The following is a 20,042-nucleotide window of genomic DNA, read 5'->3' on the forward strand; positions in this document are numbered from 1 at the left end:
GTTGAAGCATAAGGCTGGAAATATTGAGTAGTTTCCCATTTTCAACGAACCCCACATGCGGGGCCAAGCAACGAGTTGACCTAATAAGTGCAGTGTGTGTGTCACAGCCTGATGCATCTTCCTCCTTGGTGCCATCGAGCTCCATTACTGTGCAAAAGCGCCGTCCTACTGCCACAAATACTCCCCAGAGACCAAATGTGGCCTCATCCGTTACATGAGCTTACCTTTTTTATGTGCTGTCTACATTTTTGTAGTTTGCCTTATGCATTCTGTTGTTTTGTCTAATTCTCAGTGAATCGTTAATGAATTTAGTCCATAATTTTCTTTGCTCCAAAAACTGAAAACATCAGATCACTAATAAATCTTACTTTCTATCCAGATTTCATCTGGATTTTAATGTGAAGAATACGTAGTAAGAAATAATTCTTTCTCAGGTGAGACTGCCTGGGTAATCCTACCCGGAGTGCACTGATACAGTCAAGGTACTATGACAGGTTTCTGAGTAGGGACGACAACGCGATGCTGGGAAGTCAAGGCAGAGCTGGATAGTGTCACAATCATTTATACAGGACTGTGAATAACAGGGCTCCTCATGTTCCGTGTAAACATCTTGTCAAACCAGGATATTGCTCAAAATCTGTGCTAGTGCACGTGTAAAGCTGCTTATTGTTGCAATCATGGTGGTATTCTCTTTTTTATTTCATTCCTCTTCTTTGTCAAAACCTGCCATATATTACCCACAATGCAACTCGTGCACAGTTTGGGTGTGCAGCTAATGTAACTGTGTGAGGACGTGTTGACAATATGAAGATTATAGAACATCCCCAGAATTATCCTATGAATAGATCTGGAGCGGTTTACTTTCATTCAGTTTCCCAATTTATTCTAATTTTGCCTTTTCTCCTCAAGCTGCTCACTCCATTTTCATCCTCCCTTCTCATCTTTATTTGTCTTGCCTTTCATTTCCCTCTGCCCTTATTCAATCACGTCCTGTTTGTTTCACCACCTCACGAGGGCTCTCATTACCGCACAAACTTGGTTTCACAAGCAGCCAAATAAGCTCCCTCCCTCCTTTTACACACAGTAATCTGCAGAGCTTCCCATATCCAACACCTGACTCCAATTTAAAATCATACTGCGACACACGCTGTCCAATAAACCCGTCACCCTCCTGACACCACAGACTTGCACACGTTTCCCAGAGGAGTGAATCTAGTAGACACAGCATGAATATCTGGGCTACTCTTTATATATGTGTGTGCATGGATGTGTGTGTATGTATCCGAATAAATTACCCGCCACACACATTCAGGCTGCACGGAGGAAGAAAACCAAGTCAGTGGTGAATGAATAATTGATCCAGGAACTTCAGCTTACAAATCCCTGGAGGCCTGTTATATTGTACAGTATAATGTAGTATTGCACAATTAATCATCAAATACACATATGCAGACACACACTAGTCCCAACAGGAGGCCACTTATTTACATCTTCTCTACGCGATTTTCTTTTCTGTCTTCAAATTGCTGAAGTTTTGTTGCTGTTCTGTGTTTTCTTCTTGGCATGAGCGGCTGCTGGAGGTGGTTTTGTTGTGTTCTCTGTTTCTAGGCTGTTACACACTTGAGACATTCGAATTCACAGAGGAACAAATGTCTGCAAATGCATCAGTGGAAATGAAAAAGAAAATCCATAAATGCCTGTGAGGGCACAAAAAGCCGTCTTCAGCTGATTTGATGTACCTGGCAGAGGGGTTACGCTGCTGTGCTTTCCATTATCACTGAGGTATAACTATGTAAACCGAGGTATAACCTTATTCAAAATCATTTTAGGTTCATTCCATTCAAGTTTTATTTTTGAGTGTTAGAGCTTCTTGTAGTTAAATAAACATCTCAACCACTATCAATTGGTTGGTGCAGCAGGCGCTGATGTTCCTAATGATGAATCCTAAAAACGCTGGTGATCCCCTGACTTTTCCTCTAGTGCCACCAGAGGGTCGGTTTGTCAGACATACTTGCATCTGATAAATGATGATGTTTAGCTCAAAGCACAAGCCAGTACAGAGCAGCAGGCATAACTGCAACCTTAATGTCTCCTTAGCTCCCATCTTTCATTGCTGTGGACCTCATTAAACTTGATGTGGAGCTTTGAATCCTTAAGCTTCATTGATTTTAACATGGTAGAAATTACATGGTGCGAAAGTGTGAGCTGGACACTTTTAATGTGAGATCAGAAGAATTCTTGATGCAGAGCGCGTTGGTCTGAGCCCCCTGCTGATCCCCTGGCTGTGTGTGCACGTTGGTGTGTGAGCTGCTCGCAGATACAGCATGGGAATGCTGCAGCTTACAGAAAAATCATTTATCATCATTTTGTGTGGAGCTTCTGTAGAAAAACAAATAGGTTTGTGCCTGTAAGGGGATTTATCTGGGTTTGAAACAGCTTCTTTAAAGCTGCACTGAAATACAGTGTAAATATAAAACATTGCTGCAAGCAGCTGTTTCTAGCAAACACACTGACAAACCCATTGTACACTACACTAACATGTCAAACTTTAATACAGTGTTCAGCTTGTTGTGAACTTCTGCCCCAAGTGGCCTAAAAATCAGATGATCTCTGCTTAAAGACAATGTAAATATAAATTCACAGACTTGAATTTTATGATTAATTGGAATAAATAGAGAAACAAGAAGAAGAGCAGAGCCAGAGGCTCTGTGAGGCTCAAAGCTGCAGTCACTGCTTGCATGCTGATGTTTAGCAGGTCACGTTTAACCACGTTTTCATTTAGCATTTTAGCATGCTAACACTTGATAATTAGCACAAAGTACAACTGAGAACCACCAACGTTATTACAGCTGATCCTGCCTAAACCACATTTCATGGCGATCCTCCCAATAGTTGCTGAGATGTTTCATTGATGCTACAAATGTCAGCGTCATGGAGGTACTACGGGAAACATCAGGGCATCACCAAACTCATTAGGATCCATCTTCTGGGAACCATGAATGCCTTTGCACAATTGAATGGTAATCCATCAAATATTTGTGGAGATATCCTGACACTGCCGGTCTTAGAGCTGAGCCACTAGTACGACTAAAAACACAAACAGAATTAACATGTATAAAAAACATGAGCATGAAAGTTTGTTCTTGACCTTGAATTGTTGTTTACAATGTTTCTCTTAACTCAAGGTCCACGTGTTTGCTCTTTCAGCCACATGTCATGAGTTTAGCTGTGGTTATTAGCACAGTGCATGAGGTCCATACGTAGTTCCTGAAGACAGCAGAGTCAACATTGTCCATGATGAGCGTGACATGATTGGAAGCCGTTATAAAAAGCCAGTAACGTGAGCTCTCTTGAAGTATTCTGTCACATTAATAAAGCATTTCACGAATCACTCCGACGGCACGTAACACAAACCAGGTTTTCCTGTGGCAGATCCACCCAGCTGTGACAGACGACTGCCAGCCTGTGTAATGGTACTGAGTTAACACCGACTGCTTTTCAGTGGCAAACTGTCCTTGTCAGAGCAGCTTCACTGGGGAGGCGAAATCCATCATTCTGTCACACGGTCAAGTAATCACACAGAAGGTCCATCAGTCCTCTGTGCTGAGACGGACTCCTCTTCATGGGGAGCGTGTGCCAGCATCCTCTAAAATCCAGATGTAACCCCGTTTATCTTGTTTGCTTCTTGACCCATGTGACTGCAGTGAAAAGGGAAACCGGAGCCAAACCCGATGGAGCCATTAATCAATATGCATTTGTTTAATGTGTTTTCTCCAGAGGTGTCCCGGAACGACTCCTGTCCAGACCTGCCTGAGATCCAGAATGGGTGGAAGACGACGTCTCACGTTGCACTGGTGCGAGGGGCTCGTATCACCTACCAGTGTGACCCTGGTTACGACCTGGTGGGGCGGGAGACCCTCACCTGTCAGCTGGACCTGTCCTGGAGCTCACAGCCCCCGTTCTGTGAGAAGAGTCAGTCCCACTCTTTATTATACTTTTACTTTACAGCTGTTTATGGTAAGAATTCATATTGCCTGTGTGGGTTGTGGTCCCCTCAGGACCATTTTTCATAATTCTGGCCACCTCTCTTCTGGTGCCAGGTCCAGTTTTTCCCTACGTTAACACAGTGGGCCTCGTGCTCTCCTCCTACAGTAAAGCCCTCGCTCACACAAACTTAGATTCAGTAGGCGCTCGCAACTGCACAAATGTCAAGCAAGTGGTTTTCACTCCTACACAGGAAATACCAAGATAAACTAGACAACATCCCATGAAATTTGCCAAACATTCTGCAGAGGTTGAACATTTTTGTTCTGTACAGCATCTTCATGCTGTGTTGTGGCCGCTAGTCATAAACATCTAGATGTTGTTGAGTATAAAAGTTAATTCTTAAGCAGCATTTTGAATAAAAACTACAGCAATGGAAGAGAAAACTTCTGGGGTAAGATTTTCTTAGATTTACTCTCATCTTCTTTATTGTAATTACATCTACAAATAAGTCAGTATTTATTATCTCTCCTGCAGTGAAACATTTTTTAGAGCACAGACAGAATCTCAGGTTTTTAAGGTTCATTGCCAAAAGCAGGGCGGTAAACTGGATTTACTGGTTTTGAAACAAGAAGCAAACACATTATCACCACAAGGGCTGAATAAAGAACTGGATTTTCTCTCAGACAGGTGGCATGGTGGTTACAGTGGTTAGTGCTGTCGCCTCACAACAAGAAGGATCTGGGTTTGAGTCGGGGCCGACCCGGGGCCTCTCTGTACGGAGTCTGCATGTTCTCCATGTGTCTGTGTGGGTTCTCCAGGTGCTCCGGCTTCCTCCCACAGCCCAAAGACATGCAGCTTAGGTTGACTGGCGACTCCAAATTGCCTCCAGGAGTGAGTGTGGTGGTTTGTCTACATGTCAGCCCTGTGACAGACTGGTGACCTGTCCAGGGTGGACCCCACTGTTCACCCTCTGTTAGCTGGGATTGGCTCCAGTCCCCTCCATGAACCTATTCAGGCTTAGTGGCATAGATAAAGGGTGGATGGGCTTTCTCTCAGGTTAAGGCTGGATTTTAAACTTGTTTTTCTTCAGTCTTAACAAGCATTACTCATTTTCTGGGTTTTGTTTTTTTGCTTCGACCACAAGATTGTACGATGATGAGAAAACAAATGAGAACCACAATGCAGCTGACACACGTGACAGTTTAATTACTGAAGGATGTAATTATTCAACAGGACGACATGTGAAAATGTGTATGAGGTGTTTTTCTGCTCACCATTCCACTTTTGTCCCCTGATGAAGCTGAAACGTTGGGTCTTTATTTCTAGACAGTGCCTCCAGAATAAAGCAGAGTGTAGTGCTCCTGCAGCTGCTCGGTGCCTCTGTTCCTTTGTACCATCTTTTCAAACGGTTCACTGCTGCTTTAGTAACTGAAGTTAAAGTTTGTGAACATTATTTTCTTTGAAAACATTTTTTGGCCTCACATGGACATAATGAAGCAAATACAAGATCACTGACGATACAGGACAAACTGCAGGGACACTCATCATTTAATACATATGCAGAAAAAATAAAGAGTACATAAAGTGTCATCTTTAAAAGGTCACTTAGGAAACAATGCTGGTGTTGAGATCTGCTTGTGTGTAATATTAGTGTGTACTGGTACGGTACTCTGATTCTAAAATGCTGAGAGAGACACCGGAGAGTTCGTCTGCGTCTGTTCCCTTTATATAGGCCTCTCCTCTGTGTCTTTCCCTCAGTCATGTACTGCTCTGATCCTGGACATGTGGAGCACTCCACCAGGTCTCTGTCAGACCCTAAACTCCTGGTGGGCACCACCATTCAGTACAGCTGCAACCCAGGCTTCGTTCTGCAGGGCGGCGCCACCATCACCTGCTACGGCCGCGAGCCAGGGACGCCTGTGTGGACGTCTCGACTCCCTCACTGTGTTTGTGAGTAGCAGAAAGAAGCCTGTACAGTTTGTAGTGCAAAGACAATGCGGCCTGAGAGGTTTGCTGGTTGTATCTCAAGAAAAGCTCATAGTTATTAGATTAAACGTGTGTGTCATCAGGAGAGACAGTTGGTGGTTAAGTGAGGACGAGAGGCTGTTTCCCTGCTGCTGTGTGATCTAACATGAGTGGGTTGGTGTGATTTCTGGCTCTCTCTTTCCTCTGCATGCCAGAGACGCTGATGATGTGTGTGTGCACAGCCGTGTGTTTTCAGGGTTATTAATGTTTGTGTGAGGCGCTTGATATGTAAATGCATTGCTAATGCAGCGTAGCAATCAGCCCTCGGCCACCTGGAGGAGGGGGTGGAGATTATCCATGAGTCATGTCACCTCAGATCTGTCAGTCAAGCTCTGACGCAAAGCCTCTGATTCGCAGTGAGAAACCCGACGGGATCCATCCAGCCTTCTTTTTCCTTTTTTCTTTCTTCTGTTTGTAGCTGAGGATTCGGTTTCCTGTGAAAACCCCGGTCTCCCTGACAACGGCTACCAGGTCTTATCCAAGAGGCTTTACCTGCCGGGCGAGTCTCTTACCTTTGTCTGTTACCAAGGTTATGAGCTTATTGGAGAGGTTGCGATTAAATGCATCCCAGGAAACCCATCCTTCTGGAGCGGCCCGCTTCCACTCTGCAGGGGTGAGACACTGTCACTACTTGTTGTGTTACAGTGTGTGCAGTGAAACCCTGCCTTGTCCTCTCTACCTCTGGATTTATGCATGTACACAATATTCTTCAGATTCTTTTGGCCCTTGTTTGTCGATACATATTGATCGTGCTCCTGTGCATGTAAGCGACAGCTTGCTACACTCCCCCTCCCAAACTGCAATTATCCAATCACAGCTCAGCACAGCAGGCCACGGTAAAGAGTCTGGAGGGTGGTGTCCTTTGTTAGTCCTTTACAAAACCTCACATACACATAAAGAATGTACAGACTGCTTTAAACAGTGGTGGAGGAACTATTCAGTTTCTTACACAAAGGTTGCAAAACCACACTGTTAAAATGCTTTGTGACAAGTACAAGTCATGCTTTGAAATGTTAGTGAAGTCAAAGTATTTAACCATTAGCAGAAGAACTCCGTGCTACTGTGAGCGTCATACTTTCATCATGGCTGTAGCTAATACTGAGGACAGTGAGGTCAGATTTACAACCTACATTTAAAAACTTACACATGATCATGTACATTTTACACCATGATTCCAGTGTTTTAGACTTGTGGATATTTTAAATGTTTAGATGTTTGAACTGAATCTCTCCAACAGAATTTTAGGCTTGAAATCAACCTTTAGAGCTTCGTGTTGGGAAATAAACGAAAAAAATCAAACATAAAATCGAACCTTTAAGTTAATAGATAAAATACGAAATCCAAAGTAAACTAATTATTTGTTTATCTTATTATAGAAGCCAAGAAGAATAGTTTCTCGGCCATTATTACAACATTCTAAGGATTCACAAATGCCCTTCCTACATTATTATTATGAAATAAGCTGAATGGTAGCACAATGTGACTACTTCTACCATCTTCTACCCAAGAACCATGCCTAGGTACAAATTTGAGGTACTTATGGTTTGTTCATGCCACTTTAGACTTTTACTCCGCTACTTTTATTTAAAATGTTAGTTCATATACTTAAGCTGCCCAACAGTGTGTACAGGTCGACCTGAGGCATCATTTCATCGGTACATCAGTAGACGTTTCTGTGATGGAGTGTTTTCACAGTGTGGCCAGTCATGTGCCAGGCGAGGACAGGCAGCTTGACAGGTGTGGTAACAGTAAGGTGGGCGGGGATTAGGAAACCGTCAGGCCAAAGCAGCCTTGTTAGAAAAACTCCACAGGATGTGTGATGTAGATGTTCACATGCACTGACTGACAGAATGATGTCTTGCAGCCAACCATGACTGCTTTGGCAACCATGCTTTGGAAGGTGAGTCTGTCTGTGTGTTAGTGTACTCTGATGCTGTGGGATGTTTTATAAACTGATTAAACAAACCATCACACTGGCCAAACCTCACCTCTGCCTGCATCAGCAAACATCTGCCTGCCAAGTTCATTCCTACTGTGTGTGTTTGTCCATCTGCCTTCTGTTTGTTTGTCTGTAGCATCCACCTGTATTTGCTGAACCACCTTTGGTCACAGCTCTTTCATTGTTCTCTCTCTAATATTATGCCCTTAGTTAACCGTGTTTTATATATGTGTTGTGTATCAGTTGCAGAAGCGACTGCCGGCTCTACTCTAGATGGAGGGAACATAGCACTAGCCGTCTTCATCCTCATTCTTCTGCTGTCTGTGCTGCTGGGAGGTGCTTATGTCTATGTTACACGGTAAGATGTTGGACTGCATGTTCACATGCAAGGCAGGATTATCAACCAGGCAACATATAGGGCCCAGCAGGGCCGAGTCTCCAGAGCCTTGTCAGGTCTCTTCTGTCGGTGGAGGAAACGTCTTCCTTCCAAACCAGATCCCCTCACTGTGTCCGACCCCGCTGTGTCCGACCCCACTGTGTCGTCCTCATGAAGCCATTCAGTGACCTAGAGCTGCAGCCATGAGTCAGTTCACTGGTAGAAAATGAACCTCAGCTATTTAGAATCAACAGTCACCGACATGTTCTGGTTCCACCTTCTTTAATGTGAGGAGCTGATGCTTTTCTTTGTCAGACATGAGAATCAGCTGAGTCTCTGTGGATCTGCTGGTTGTGGAGACACCACCTTTGGCTCTGGAGAGTCACAGTGGGACTTTTCCCAGTGTCTGACATTCTGGGGATAAACAGATCAATCAGATCATCAGGACAATGATCAGCTGATTGATCAGTGGCCCTGCTGGTTGTGTTTCCACTCAATCAGTCAGGAGTTTCTTTTTGTTTGTCACCATCTGTATGTAAATTCTAACTTAGGTTACAGAAAATTTTTAAAGTATTATGAACATGTTTTTAGGAACATTGTAAAAGTTGGATCTTCAAACTGTGCTAATGTTCTTTTCTGTGTCCACGTCCTGTGCATTAGGTGCCGGTATCACTCCAACTTAAGGCTGCCTCTTATCTACCCCCACCCTTACCGACAGATCACTGTGGAGACAGAGTTTGACAACCCACTCTATGAGACAGGAGGGGTGAGAGAGCAGCACATTTAAACACCTTAGAGGCAATGATTTATAGTGGTAGGGACAGACACGTTGCTAACTGCCTCTGTCCTGTTGTCAGCAGGACACTCGTGAATATGAAGTATCGATATGAGAAGCTTCACAAAAAGACATTCCTGAATCAAGAACGACCACCCTGTCCCAAGTCTTCATGCGCTCCTCCCTCCTTCTCCACCTGGGCGATGTAAATACAAATAGATGATGTCCAGCCCCTTCTGCCATGTGATTGATCCTGTTCTCTCCTCCTCTGGTGTGACAGCTTCTGAAGACATAATGGGACATATGAGAGGAAACAGTGATGAACCTGTGTGGGTCAGTGTTGCTGGGAGATGATGAGAGATGGATGACGGAGGGAGAAGTCTGTCGTCTGTGCAATGATCATCCAAAAACCTCGAACATGGTGAAAAACCAGGAGGAGCTGAATGTGAAATGGGACGAAAAGAAATCAAGGAGGAGAGAAGGGGAAGACTTCGGGGACAGGACACAGTATGAGGAATGTGGAATGAGGGGACTGGTGGTGAAAAAATTTTCATTTGTAAGAAATGTAGTGAAAGAAATTTGGAATGTGAGAAAAAGAGAGTTATCATGCTTTCATTCAGTCAAACACCTTTTATGATCAGGTTTTCTTTTTGCAACACAGGGTGGCTTTTATTGTGAAGCAGCCACAGAAAATGCAATTTATTTGTCATCAGGTAAACATTTATTTATCATAAATGCATCTACAGAACAAGACGCTGTCACTTGTACCATTTTTTTTTGTTTTAGTTCAGGGAGAACTGGAAAAATCCAAGCAGCTACAGTGAGTTGAGACAGAGCAGCAGGTGACACCTGCACACCTCCTGTTCCTCAGTGACCAACAACTGACTGTCTCTGTTGTTGTGTAGAAGATAACCTTGCACCATGTGCAGCTGGAAATAAGGCTGCAGCTGCTGTTGACATGATGCGAAATGGATGTCTACTAGAAGAATTCTTTATTAATACAGGCTGTTTGTTTGGCTGCACTCTAAACTGATACACCAGCTGCTTCTCTATTGGTTTTAGATGCTCATAGAAGAGCTGTAGTATTAAAGTGTGTTCAGACAGAAAGTGAAGCAATTTTTTTAATGTCTTTGCTACCTTTATTTAACCTAAACAACAACAAGGTACCAGCTTTACATTGGGTGTGAGCTAGCTAGCAGCAGATGCTCTGACCAGGTCAGCATTTGACTGAACTCAGAACTCAGCTGCATCGTTTTGCACCATCTTTGCATCTAGTCCAGTCTTTTCATAGACTTTGTATGCAGCTGCATCACATCTAATTTTCACTTTGCATTCTCTCTGAACCATGGATGTATTAAAAGAAGTGGATACTGGATTCAGAGCCAGCTCCCACTCCCTCGGATTTTTAGATTCCTCACAAGCATCAGCAAAGTTTCTTCCACTTGGCTTTACATTGAAATGAGGTCACATTTTAAAATAGCTTTTTTAGGCTGTGGGAAAATTTAGAAATATAAAACTTCCATGGATTCAAAATCAGTAATGCCAGGAGTGATATTTCACCTTGTTTGCTGTTTGACATGTCCTGGTTCCTCAGACAGACAGGTGACAAACTTAAAGAAAAACCTGAATAAAATGAGTGGGGAAATGTAACGAATGCAGATGCTGGTATGTATTGGCTTAACTTGTCCCCTTAGAGGGAAGGATCAATGCAAATCAATACAGAGTTGTTCTGAGTGGTCACCTTTATCTTCTGATGAAACAGTTCTCTCCTGATGGGAGTGGTCTCCTCCAGGGTGACAGTGCCCCCATCCACAGGTGCACTGAAGCTGTTCTGGTGGCACATGGTGGCCCGGCACCTCACCGAGACTCTCTGTGTTGGGCCGTCCTTTGGTTTGTCACCTGTCTGTGCATCTCTTTTATATTGGTGGGCTATGGGGACTGTGATTTTAGGGCCCGGGGATGTTTTCATTGCAGTACCATGAGTGGTCACTGAGACTAGGGGCAGCAAAGTAGAGAGGTGGCACCTCATCAAGCAAGAACGCCAGTAAAGCCACACTTAATGTTACCATGGTAACCACCCAAGAGTCTAGGTGATACATTAGCTGGTAAAACAGTGGAGGTGGATTTTGTTTTTTTTTTAATTCACACTCATGAGTCACCCTCTTTGGCCACAGAATGACAGAAAGAAACAAACTGTCCACTGTCTCCTGTCCCTGAACTCCCTTCTGCCTGCTAATACCTTCAGACCTTTTAACTCCAGCCGCTCCACTTCTGGCTCTAGCTATAGTTACGTGGTATTTATTTTCAAGGCCAGTGCAGTACTGTTGTCTTATTCCTCATGTGTAGTTAGATTGATGACTGTCATAGACTGGCCTCAGAGTCCCCAGGTCTGGACCGGCTGATGATTCAAAAGGAAAATGAGCAACGTGCATTGTGGCAGGCGTGCAGGTTGCATTGTGAATAGCGTAGCTGTAGTTAACAGACTGATCTTTGAGTGAAAGCTCAATCAACCCACCAGATGATGTATTTATTTTGATGTACTGTATATGTGATGTTTTCTGCAGATTGATTAATGTACATTTTCATTATGAGAAGACAGATGTTAACAATTTCCCTAAAAAATTAATTGTAAAACTTAAATAAAAAGTACAAAAGTTTGTTTCTAAATCTTGAGGTGTTCTGTTGAATTTTTGTGGCTGACATATTTGTTTCAGTTTTTCTTCCATCTAATTAAATACAGTTTATGTTGAGGTCTTTTTGCCTCTTTTTATGGTCATTTTTTTAATTCCCCATAAATTTATTTTGTCTTTTTATGGTCATTTTTCATGTTGTTATGGTTGTTTTGTGTCTGTTTTGTACCTTTTAACTGAACTCTAGAAATAAAGAAGAAATGTGTCACTTCATACAGAGGCTCAGGCCCAAAGGCCCCTGACCTCTGGGGCCCCTCAGCCTGTGCCCATCCATCCATGCATTTACAGTATAGTCTTCAACCATGAACTTAGTTTTTTTTTTTTTTGGCAAAACCTAAAAATATAGCTCAATAACACTTCAGATAAATCATATTTCTCACCTTCTTGGTGCCTATTGTTTGTTCTGGGGTGTGAATTGGATTCATTTTTTACAGTACCTGATACTACACTAAAATTTTTACCTGGACACAAAGGTGAAATTTATGCTCTATCCACAGTGTTAGTCACAAGGAGCCACTTGTCCTGTCAAATTTACCCAAAGAATTATTTTTCACTTATTTTATTTGAAAATTTTTTATACAGTAACTTGAAGGAAAAAGCAAAGTGGGGGGGGGATAAGAGAAAATCGTAAAATAAGCACAATTTTCCTGTGCTCTTAATCCTCTTGGGACCTTGTGTGAAGAAGGTGTGTTGACCGCCCCCAAACGGGGTCAGGACACCATCCAACATCCACCAGCATAAACAGATTTTTGCATTTTAGTCTACTTAACTGCTATGAAATGTTTCTGAAGCATGAATTCCTCACTTTCACCACAGTATGCAGTTTGACAAGCACATTTTCTGGACTGAGGGCTGTTGTTGTGCAAATATATCCTGATGAGTGGGAGGCAAATTCTGCCCCACAGCATTTCTCTGCCTCCAGCCCATTTTGGTGTCCTAATGAATCCTTCTGTTGCCACTATGAATGCTAATAAGAAGATAATGCTTCCTGTCGTGACAACGATTTCCAGAGGCCTTCCTGCTGTGGTTAATTCAGCTGTTGAGAAGCTTTTAACCAAATGCCTGATGATATTAGACACTGAGGAAAGTGAGAGCTACCCACACAAGTTTAATGAACCAAGAGCATTCACACAGCCAGAAATATATTTCATTACTGTCTCGGTTTAAAGCGTTTAGTTGGTGCTGTTATCCAGAGAGATTCATAATGAGCACAGCAGCACAAGAAGATCATTAATAATACTAGCAGCTAACAGCATGGGTCAGACCCACACTACTGAGGCAACACAGGCAGCAAATATCTGTCAGGGGTTTTTTATGTACAGTAGAGATCCAGGAGAAAGATGTATAGTGAACCTGGCTGGGAACTTTCTCCACAGCAGTTTGAAGGTTTTAACTTTAAAACCCTTAATAATGTTAATAGTAATTCTTTTATCGTAGCCAGGTCCCCCTTGAAAAAGAGGTTTTTAATCACAATGCTTTTTAACCTGGTAAAAAACTTTTTTAAAGTGCCCAATCACTGCAATTTGTGCTTAATTTGTGTGAGTACTTCTAAATCACAACTTAGATTGGAACATGATGCTCATATTTTAAAATTCTGTGCTTTATTAGAATATCATCACCTTTGATGTCTATAGTGAATAAACCTCCACAAATCCACTTAGAAGTGACTGAGAAAAGAGGCTCTATATAACTCCACAACTTGCCTAAGAGTCATCACATTTTAAAGTTTTATTCAATATCAAAGTAATACATTGAAATCCATCCAGATATCCGTACATTACAAACAGGAAGTGATAATTGCTAATTTGTCATTTCTATTATTGCGCCATTTTGCCAAATGTGAGCAAATATAGACTAACTCAATGAATCCATGCCTGCTTCATAAATCCCTGCTGTAATGCAGTCAAACTCTTAAGGCCACCAGCAGTATGGAGAAATGTAATGAATTTTTTTATTATTTTATAGCTTTAATAAATGGATTCCTACAGAATACAAGTGCTGCTACATAGTGGGTTTAAGCACCACACAATATACGACATATAAATAGACTTCTAGCATTTGACATTTATGCTCCAAATAAAAACAAATCATTGCTGCAAAACACTTAACCAAAGAAAATAAAGTAAGACGTGGGAGGAGAATGCAGCAGAGGAAATACATACATTAATTTAAAAGCTACTGATACCACACATTTTTCTTAATAGCCAGGCATTATTCAGATACTGTCAATGGGGCTGTTAGGACACATTCACCACAGTTTGGAGAGTAATACTGAATGTAAACATAACTTTTGTTTGTTTATGAGAAAACTCCACATGGCACCGTTAATGATTGCTCTGGGGAGCTGCTGAGTGTGAGCCACATCTGCCCGAGCTGGATCACCTGAACTGTAGCCTCAGGGGACGGTACCATCCCTGAGTCACACACACAAACACAGACACACACTTATTAAACTGGATACTACATTCAAAACAGCTGTGTTGTAATAATAACAAATATGTTTATCCTTGAAACTCCTGTTGGTGAACTTATAATAATGCAAGAAAATGCATAAAATGAAGCCTGACATTTAGAAAATATAGCATTTTTAGAAAATGAATATTAAATTGTCAGTTGACTCATTTTAAAACGGGGTGTGGGCATGAGAATATGCGCATGTTGATGATTATTTGAAATCAAAAGATAATTAGAACGAAGAAGCATATTGCTTTTAGACAGTGTTGGAAGAAGTACTTAGATTGCTTACTGAAGTAAAAGTAGCAGTACCACTGTGTAAGAATACTCTGTTACAAGTCAATGTCCTGCATTGAAAAGGTTACTTAAACACAGATGTATTGCATCAAATATTTCTGTAAGTAATTATACAGAATGGCACACTGCATATTTTATTGGATTATAAAGATTGATGCATTGTTTTGTTCATCCCCTTAATATTGCAGCTGGTGAAGATGGAGCTATGTTAACTGCCCAAGGCCTATAGAGCCACAATCTGAAGTACTTTACAAACTGCTGGGTAGCTGGTGAAATTCCCACCAGGGATCAATACAGTCTGATGAGTCTACTGTATTTTGGTTGATTAATCTGATTCTGAAAATGATATGAAATAATGTAATGTAGCGAAAAGCACAATATTTGCCGCTGAAATGTACCATTTTAGTAATCCATTGATTGTTTAGTGTATTATCTTGTTTCCCCCTCCAAGTACAAATACAAAGATTTTAAGTTTAATAACTGGCATATATTTGAGAGGCTGGTGTAGTTTTTCAAAGACTTGTCTAACTGATTAGTCAATTAGACATTTTGCCAATGAACCTTTTGTCAGTCAGCTACCTGACCAGCCAACTGGTCATTTCACAGTACTGGCTGGTTTGTGGGAAATAATAAAAAAAACAATCCTGTAGGCTATAATGAGTATAGGTGTGGGCCCAACAACTATTTATTTGTTTATTTATTTAGTTTTCAGGTTAATCTGGCCATAATTAAATAGGTTTAATATTTAGGTGCATTTCCTACTTATGTGTAAATACTTTTACTTCCGGTTTCGATGCGGTATCGTGACGGAGTACTTTCACAGCGCCCAGTGGCTAAGTCTACATCCGCGCAGGCTGTGAATCCTTCTTTTTAATTAACTCTTTGTCGAAAGCCATTATCAAACCCTATTCATTTATTTATTTGTTTGCTTATTTTCTTTATTCATTCACGGTCTGTGTAGATAACCATATTTTATAGTTCCACTGGGTGGACCAGCGGAAGGATATCGCACTTGTTTTCTATAACTACCCCTCCACTGGACTTCGCTTGCTATAATCTGATAGGATCCGGAAGAGAAAAGTGAAATCTTTGGAGCAATTTGTTTGTAAGTAAATTAAGCTTCTGAAATTGTAATAATTGTCGTGTGTACTTTAGCATTTTTATATATTCAATGCCGTTTGTAGAAATAGTGTCAATTTAACAGTTGATAAACCAATGAATCGGTAACTACGTCGTCTGTTGGCTAGCTAACAGGCCGGGGCCTACTTAAAAAAAAAAAAGTCGCCATGAAGGATTCTTTGTCATAATTCAGCCTTTTGAGTTCGACAAATCCAAACGTGAATGTCATACTAAACCTGATAAATTAAACGCTTAATAAACATAATCAGGTGGTTAATTTGCGCTTAATAAATGACAAACGCTGACCACATCTTGCGCCATCAGGTTTTCACAGCAACGTTAGCTTGTTAGTGTCACAGCTGTTGGCTAGCTGGTTTGATTAGCTGGCATAGCCGAGAGACCTTTGGTGAACGCAATTCTGCCTTGTCATCTTATTGTTTTTCCCCTAGTAAACTTTAGAAAGCTAAAATTGTCTTATCAAAACGTAGAGACTATAGGCTAATCTTAAAGTCGGCTAACTTAACACCGTGCGGGTTCTTAAAACAATAAGGGGATCGAAAAAATCTGTTTTGACAGTTGATTACACGTTTCGCTTATGTTGTGACCAATAAAACGACAAATGTGTTTCGGCTTCTAAAGGTAACCGTTTTTGAGTTTATTTTGGGGGCTGGGTTGTTGATGGATCGACAGTGTTTTCGAATAAAATTTAAGGCGTATAAACTTTATCGTTTTCAAGGTCATACTGGTCAAAGGGATTTATTTCAACACATTAGGTTAAGGCCACGGGGTATAGGCAAAGGTTTAATCAATTTTGGTTTCCTTATAAATTATTGTAAACTAAATTATTTGTTTTGGGGCTTTTGAATAAATAAGTGGGGAAAAGGGACATGTTGAGGCAAGTGCTTCAACTCTGGGAAATGGATGCAGATTAACTGATAATGAAAACTGTTGCAGGACTAAAATGAAGTGCTATCAGAAATCTAAGGTACTTTTTTAAAGGGGATTTTTCTTTTTACAGTGTCAAGATGCAGATCTTTGTGAAGACCCTGACTGGTAAGACCATCACTTTGGAGGTGGAGCCCAGCGACACCATTGAGAATGTTAAGGCAAAGATCCAGGATAAGGAAGGCATCCCTCCTGACCAGCAGAGGCTGATCTTTGCTGGAAAGCAGCTGGAAGATGGCCGTACCCTTTCCGACTACAACATCCAGAAGGAGTCCACCCTCCATCTTGTGCTCCGTCTGAGAGGAGGTATGCAAATCTTTGTCAAGACCCTGACCGGTAAGACCATCACCCTGGAGGTGGAGCCAAGCGACACCATTGAGAATGTTAAGGCAAAGATCCAGGATAAGGAAGGCATCCCTCCTGACCAGCAGAGGCTGATCTTTGCTGGAAAGCAGCTGGAAGATGGCCGTACCCTCTCTGACTACAACATCCAGAAGGAGTCCACCCTCCATCTTGTGCTCCGTCTGAGAGGAGGTATGCAAATCTTTGTCAAGACCCTGACCGGTAAGACCATCACCCTGGAGGTGGAGCCAAGCGACACCATTGAGAATGTTAAGGCAAAGATCCAGGATAAGGAAGGCATCCCTCCTGACCAGCAGCGTCTCATCTTTGCTGGAAAACAGCTGGAAGATGGCCGTACCCTCTCTGACTACAACATCCAGAAGGAGTCCACCCTCCACCTGGTCTTGCGTCTGAGAGGAGGTATGCAGATCTTTGTCAAGACCCTGACCGGCAAGACCATCACCCTGGAGGTGGAGCCAAGCGACACCATCGAGAACGTCAAGGCCAAAATCCAGGATAAGGAAGGCATCCCTCCTGACCAGCAGCGTCTCATCTTTGCTGGAAAACAGCTGGAAGATGGCCGTACCCTCTCTGACTACAACATCCAAAAGGAGTCCACCCTCCATCTTGTGCTCCGTCTCCGTGGAGGAAACTAAGCCTCAGCTGTGGTGTCTCAGTATATGCAGCATTTACTCCAATGATCAGTTACTCTTCCTGATGAGCTCTGTCAATCCTTGTTAGTTCCAATACAAGTTGAGCTTTCCTGAAATTTGCTTTTGACTTTAAGTTTCACTTTGCTTCAGCTTCAGCTAAGTACAACTTTAGTTTCCAGACTGTTAAACAGAAAATGTTTCAACCAGTGAGTTCATTAACAGCTGTTAAGTTGTCGGTAGATGTTGAGATCTGAAATGCTCACTTTGGTTTTATGACTTTGAAAGCAGCACATGTGGAAATTGTGTTTTAAAAACCAATAAAATTGCTTCTTGCCATCACCTGGTTGTATTTGGACTCTGTCCTTTGGTTACAACTAGGGCTGAAATGTTGAACATTTTCTCAGTCGTTCTCTTGGTCTGTAAAATGTCAAATGGTGATAATTGCTCATCACAACACTGCAGAAACCCAGGGCGGCGCCTTCAGCTGAGGTTTGTCGAACAGTCTAGTCACAAAGCCTTGAATGTACTTGCAGAATATTTTTGATCAAATAGTTGCAGCACTGGTTCTTGTACAACATTTTGACATGTCTAGACAAAGCGGCAGTAGGAGCTTCTGTTAAATACTTGGAGGTTCGTCACTAGTTCCCAGAAATGGCATTTCACATTCAATACTGCAGTAATGTGGCACAGGGTATCCCCCCCGTCAAGGTTACTGTTTTGGGCAGTTAATGTATAAATATGCAGACAGTACTTAAGTTATAGTTCAAGGTCTAGTTTTGAGTTTTTGTTAAAAATGTAAAATTTTAAATCTCTAAAGTAACTGCAGTGTAGCTGTTATGGGAATGTAGTGGAGTAAAATGTTCCCCTCAGATGTACTACAGTTGACGTGTAAATACTCAAGTTATGAAATGTATATGTAAGCACAGCTGCGGTGACTCAGATCCTGCCACGTCTTCATTGTAGAGGTAAAACACTACAGCCACTGCTGATTGGATTATTTCTAATACACACACAGTAAATGCAGTAGTTTCAGGAAGTATTAACCCTTGTGTAGTTTGTACAGTGTCAGGAAATCACCAGATCCCACAGCCAGCAATCCAAACAGTCCTCTGCTTGGTGGTGGAAGTCAGGTACTGTACTAGTACAGTTTCTAGGTTCTATTCAATTTTAATTTTATGGCACCAGTTTGCAAAAATTATCTCAGGGAGGGCATTTTACATAGGTTTGGACCTATGAGTATTTCCAATTTATACTACTATATAATACTGTAGAGGGAATATTGTACTTTTTTCTCCACAATATTTATGATAGTTGCTGTAATTTTACAGACAAAATGCATCAACTTTTAAAATGTGGTGCAATACAGATTATTTGCATTTAAACCCAGAAAACTGAAGCTGTGTAATACGACCATTTAAATCTAGTTTTCCACGCCAACGCATGTGAACACAAGATAAAAAGAATCCTATCAGGTCCCTGAAAACTCTGCAACATGAGTACTTTTACTTTTGGTATACATTTTCCTAGGATTTGAGTACTACTCCCACCACTTTGTCTTTACTTATTAGTTTATTAATTGCCTTGAGTAGAAGCCACAGCCACATACTCAGTTTGTAGAAGTACTTTTACCCATGTATGTAGGTATGTACAAATGTAATGTACTATTTCTATTTCATGCTAGTTTATAGTTCTGCTCCACTACTTCTCTAAAGTACACATTGTCCGTTTTTCCCTATTTATTTGACCGCTTTACTTACTAGTTATTTATACATGATGAGCTTGTTTAGATTGTTCAGATCATTTACTTAAGCAAAAGTACCTATAAGCCAGTTCCAAAATACTCTTACAAGTAAAAGTCCTGTGATCAGAAAAGTATCAGCAGTAAAAATCCCCCTGTGACTCAGCAGCACGTTACTGTTGGAGCTGGTTTAAACTATTTTATATACAGTTAGAGGTTAGTCCAGTGGTTCCCAACCAAGAGGTTGTGACCCTCTGGAGGGTCACAAGATAAACCTGAAGGGTCGTTAGTTTTTTCCTGTAATCTTTGATTTTGTTGTGACAGTTTTCTGACATGTCATGTATCAAAACCACTGATTTCATCTCAATGCGCTGTATTTTCAATGGAATATAAAGTAAATATTTCACTCTGAAATATAAGTACAAGTATAAAGCAGCAGAAAATGGAGATAAAATCTAAATTGTGCATGTGTAAAGATACTATGAAGCACTGGCTCATCTCACCCAGTGACGACAGTAAAATGCTGCTTACACATCAGAATCTTGATACAGCTAACGGTAAACCAGCCACATGGGCAAAGTACTTTTACTTTTGATGCTCTGTTAAGTGAGTGTCAGGACAGGACTTTAGTAATAGAGTACTTTTAAACTGCAGTTTTGCTACTTTTACTCAAGTAAAGGATATGAATACTTCCTCCACCGC

The 20,042-nt window shown here is 41.5% G+C and overlaps 2 protein-coding genes across 3 annotated transcripts in view; both read left to right on the forward strand.

The window, feature by feature from the left end:
* sez6l (seizure related 6 homolog (mouse)-like) overlaps positions 1–11,739 on the forward strand; it is a 44,213-nt gene extending 32,474 nt beyond the window's left edge. The window contains exons 11-17 of one of the 2 annotated variants that reach the window (XM_020625121.1): positions 3,778–3,972; positions 5,746–5,937; positions 6,431–6,625; positions 7,877–7,912; positions 8,195–8,309; positions 8,988–9,093; positions 9,188–11,739. In XM_020625121.1, the coding sequence (XP_020480777.1) occupies positions 3,778–3,972; positions 5,746–5,937; positions 6,431–6,625; positions 7,877–7,912; positions 8,195–8,309; positions 8,988–9,093; positions 9,188–9,217 (869 nt within the window). In that variant the 3' untranslated portion in view covers positions 9,218–11,739. The remainder of the gene's footprint in view (positions 1–3,777; positions 3,973–5,745; positions 5,938–6,430; positions 6,626–7,876; positions 7,913–8,194; positions 8,310–8,987; positions 9,094–9,187) is intronic. The other variant, XM_020625122.1, reaches the window with a different exon arrangement.
* Positions 11,740–15,541: 3,802 nt separating this feature from the next.
* ubc (ubiquitin C) lies at positions 15,542–17,941 on the forward strand. Its single transcript, XM_020625123.1, has 2 exons — positions 15,542–15,648; positions 16,681–17,941. Exon 2 carries the CDS (start codon positions 16,688–16,690, stop codon positions 17,603–17,605), a length of 918 nt encoding a protein of 305 aa, XP_020480779.1. The 5' UTR covers positions 15,542–15,648; positions 16,681–16,687; the 3' UTR covers positions 17,606–17,941.
* Positions 17,942–20,042: the final 2,101 nt, after the last annotated feature.

The sequence above is a fragment of the Monopterus albus genome, unplaced genomic scaffold (genome assembly GCF_001952655.1).
Source record: "Monopterus albus unplaced genomic scaffold, M_albus_1.0 scaffold346.1, whole genome shotgun sequence".
NCBI classification, from domain to species: Eukaryota; Metazoa; Chordata; class Actinopteri; order Synbranchiformes; family Synbranchidae; genus Monopterus; species Monopterus albus.

Excerpts from the sequence above, each read along its gene's own strand:
- ubc (XM_020625123.1), top strand. The coding sequence starts at position 16,688 with ATGCAGATCTTTGTGAAGACCCTGACTGGTAAGACCATCACTTTGGAG.